At 41.3% G+C, this 4,440-nt stretch overlaps 1 protein-coding gene across 1 annotated transcript; it reads left to right on the top strand.

Moving 5' to 3' along the window:
* Positions 1-2,838: 2,838 nt before the first annotated feature.
* LOC126991631 (uncharacterized) lies at positions 2,839-3,384 on the top strand. Its single transcript, XM_050850324.1, has one exon. It carries the CDS (start codon positions 2,839-2,841, stop codon positions 3,382-3,384), a length of 546 nt encoding a protein of 181 aa, XP_050706281.1.
* Positions 3,385-4,440: the final 1,056 nt, after the last annotated feature.

The following is a 4,440-nucleotide window of genomic DNA, read 5'->3' as shown; positions in this document are numbered from 1 at the left end:
ATCTGAATTTAACTAGCTTAAAACCGTCGCTACGTGTTCTACCTTGCTCTTTTACAACCAAAACCCTATTTACATACCCTTTATTAAAGTCCTTCATCCATTTATAAACCTCGATCAAGTCACCTCGTAACCCTCGCCTTCCTAGAGCGTATAAATTTAAATGCTTCAGTCTATTTTCATAAGGCAAGTTTCTCACCCCTTGAATAATTTTTGTCATCATCCTCTGTACAGATTCTAACTACTTGATATCCACTCTACAGTAAGGTGACCAGAACTGAACCGCATAATCGAAATGAGGTCTAATTAATGCTATGTAGAGTTTGAGGATGACTTCAGCGCTCCTATTGCTTACGCTCCTCGAGATGAAACCCAGTACCCTATTTGCACGATTCTTAGCTTGAATGCACTGAGCTCTAGGACGGAGGTCAGTGCTCACTAAGACTCCTAAATCCCTCTCACACCCAGACCTACTCAGCGGAGTGTCATTTAAGGAGTATATAATTGTGTGAGGGGTTATTCCTACACTCAGAATACTGCACTTCCCGACATTGGATTCCATCTGCCACTTCCCCGCCCAATCATATAGTCTGCTTAGCTCATCCTGAAGAACGCTAGCGTCCTGGAAGAAGAAGAAGAAAAAGAAGAAGAAGAAGAAGAAGAAGAAGAAAAGATAAAGAAGAAAAGACAAAGAAGAAGAAGAAGAAGAAGTATGAGGAAAATAATAATAATGAGAACAAAATCAACAAGGAGAGGAAGAAAAAAAATAATACCTAACAACAACTAAAGCAAAAACATAAATAAAATAAAATAAAATAAAACAATAATCGAAAACTCCGTATTATATGTTAACTCCCATCGTTTTCCATAATTAATGTGAGCTGAAGATTATTTTTTTCCAATACCGCTGCTACGTGTAAATATATAAATCACTTCAAATTAACTTCTCATCTTTTGTCTCGCTCACCACGAAAATGCACACCAGCTGACACCCTCAAGGCCTTGTGTCCATTATAAATCTACGGACTCTTCACCGATACTTATATTTTCTTAGATTTAAAAAGTAAAATAAAAAAGTAAATAACGTTGAGAACCTTGCATGAATTCTGTACCGAGGCAACACCCTCTTACTCGTAGAGACGAGAAAAAGCAGGACAAAAAAACAGCAACAACAGGTGATGTGATAATGGAGGGAGTGGATTACGTAAAAATGCGTAAGCTCTTGCTAGGCAGATTATTCGTTAAAAGCTGATCCTGTTTTCAAAGTGCGCGTCATGAAATATTTACACACACACACACACACACACACACACACACACACACACACACACACACACACACACACACACACACCACATTAGTTTTAACAAGTGGTTCTTTAGTTTCAAAGCCACGGGAAGAGTAAACAAGAGTAAGAAAGTCATAAAGATTAGTTAACAAGTGGTTCTCTATTTTTAAACCCCAGGGAAGAGTAAACAAGAATAAGACTGTTCTAATAATAAGTTAAGAAGTGTGCATCTATATTATCAAACTCACGGGAAGATCAAACAAGTGCAAGACTGTTCTAATGAAAAGGTAACAATTGATTCTCAAGATTCAGATCGACCTGCCTAGCAAACCCTTGCTAGATTCTTATAAACCATCCACGAACACGCCAATTCCTGGATTTCGTTAGGGGGCATCAGGGGTTAGGTTAGGTTAGGGAACACACACACACACACACACACACACACACACACACACACAGCAGCACCATTGCCATTAAAGGTTGTGATATTTTCGTTTCGTCAGCGAATGCCACGCCTTGGATTGTTCTGCGGTGAGGTGATGCTTCTGAGAGGGGTGGTGGTGCAGAAGTCAGAATAGAGGTGGGCAGTGGGGTGATGGTGAGGGGCAACAACGTAAAAAATAAAAAATAAAATATATATATATATATATATATATATATATATATATATATATATATATATATATATATATATATATATATATATATATATATATATATATATATATATATATATATATATATATATATATATATATATATATATATATATATATATATATATATATATATATATATATATATATATATATATATATATATATATATATATTATTAAAATCAACAGCAGATTTTGCATTATTCTCTTTATAAGTTGTTTTTTCTATTTCACGCTCTGTGGCGCGGTCTTTTGGTTGTATGTAATGGAGATCCATGTCTCAAGACGTCTTTCGGCCTATTCGGCCATCTTCAGGAGATGTTCTCTTTGCAGGTGTAGGAGAAGGAGTGAGTGTGCTGCTTCTCCTTCTTCGAGGGATTTTGGTAGGCGGGGCTATATATTGCCTCGCTGAGCCTGCGCGTTAGTGTGCGCGGCTCTCAGCCAATCATAGCTTAGCTTGGCGCTCGCTGCCTCTTTGTCGGGAGTGACGTATCGGGTTGCTGCTGTATGTTTATTGCAGGTTTCTGTGTGTAAATTAGCACTGCCTCGGTCATTTTGAGTCTCTTGTTGTTGTTTTCTCTTGTCAATATTATGGTATTGTCCTCCATGTGTTTCCTCCTCAGGAAAAACGCTCACCAAGCGCATAGAACTGGAAATGCTGCTCGAAAACATTCAAAAGCTCGAGAACGACAAGAGGGTAACAACATCACCTGACCTACAAGCCGAAATCATCCGAGAAGCAAAGATAACAAGAGGACACCAGCGCAGCTCCCTCCTCACACCTGAGTTTCGAACTGCTGCCCAAGAACTGAAGAGCAACGATCGCATTGTCATCCTCAGGGCCGATAAGTCATCTATCTTTGTCATTCTTGACAAAGATGTCTTCTTGAATAAGATGGCAACCATCCTGACCGACACCACAAAATTCAGCAGAATCACAAGAAACCCAACGAACGATATCAAGACAAAGTTGAACCGTATCATCCGCCAGACTAACAACAACAGCAGTACGAAGCTCCCCTTCATCGAAGGCGACCACAGACTGGGTTACGCTTATGGCAACGTCAAGACCCACAAGGAAGGCCACCCCCTACGTCCCATTATCAGCCAGACACCATCAGTTACTTACAAACTCGCCAAGCACCTCAACGAACTCATCACACCATTCACACCAGCCTCCTTCAGTTTGAAGTCCACAACAGAGTTCCTCGATCTCCTGAAGGCTACCCGTCCCTCCAACATCATGGCATCCATGGACGTTGAATCACTCTTCACCAACGTACCGGTCGACGAAACCATAGATCTCATCTGTCAACGCATCTACCACTTAGAAGACGAGGAGCCACTCAGCATTCCCGAAGCCTCGCTACGCCTCCTTCTACAAGCATGTACTAAAGAAGTACCATTTTACGGACCCGACGGCAAGGTGTACGTGCAGTGAGACGGTGTGGCCATGGGATCACCCCTCGGCGTCCTCTTCGCCAACTTCTACATGGGGTCCATCGAAGAAAGACTATTTGCACGCCACCCTCAACTCAAACCACAAATCTATGCGAGGTACGTCGATGACATCTTCATCAGCGTTGACACCATGAGCCACATCAACGAGTTAATCACCGAATTCAAGAACGACTCCTGCTTAAACTTCACGCATGAAATAGAACAAAATAAGAAGCTCCCATTTCTGGACACCATGGTGCACCGTGAGGACACATCTTTTTCAACAGACCAACTATGTAAAATTCTTTGACTATTTGAATTCTAAAGTGGAGCACATCTTGACCCACTCTCCCTTCGCTGAAATCTCCATCCTAGGAGATTTCAATGTTCACCACCAGCTTTGGCTTTCATCCTCTTTCACTGACCATCCTGGGCCCGTATCCTCGACAACTATTAATACTAAACTTGGTATTAACTTTCGACTTTAGTATTAACTTCACTCTCAAAGTGTATCCTCAACAACTATTAGCCTAATACCTACTATTAACTTTGGTATTAACTTGGGAGTGCTGGCGAGGACTTCTAAACACTTATAGCATCTTCCATTTGACACAAAACCCGGAACCAGGTTCGGGGATAAACCCAGACCCAGGTCCGGGTTTTCGCGCCGTAAATGGAACGCATTTAGGCGGATATGTAAACAAACATTCTTCCTCTTCTTCTTTTGACCTGTCCTCCTCCTCTCGGGCGTCTCTCCTGTTTATTCACACACTTTTCCTTTCAATTGTGCTGTGTAGCTTAATTTTTCTTCACTGCAATATACTATCACACTTTACTTTTCAGTTTGTTGCTGGAATAACTTACTGACATTGCTTATCCGTGCGCTTATTCAAGCATTTGTGCCCTTTTTTCCCAGCACTGCATCTCCATCCAACACGTACCGTGCGATGGCCCCGTTGTCCTCCTCTAGCCTCTTAGCCCACTCCTCCCTGGTGCTACTAATAACTCCCCTCTCTGCCTCTCATAGTTGCTGCATTCTACTATTAGGTGTTCCACT

The sequence above is a fragment of the Eriocheir sinensis genome, unplaced genomic scaffold (genome assembly GCF_024679095.1).
Source record: "Eriocheir sinensis breed Jianghai 21 unplaced genomic scaffold, ASM2467909v1 Scaffold311, whole genome shotgun sequence".
Taxonomy (NCBI): domain Eukaryota; kingdom Metazoa; phylum Arthropoda; class Malacostraca; order Decapoda; family Varunidae; genus Eriocheir; species Eriocheir sinensis.
This window is presented reverse-complemented; position numbering and strand designations above follow the sequence as displayed.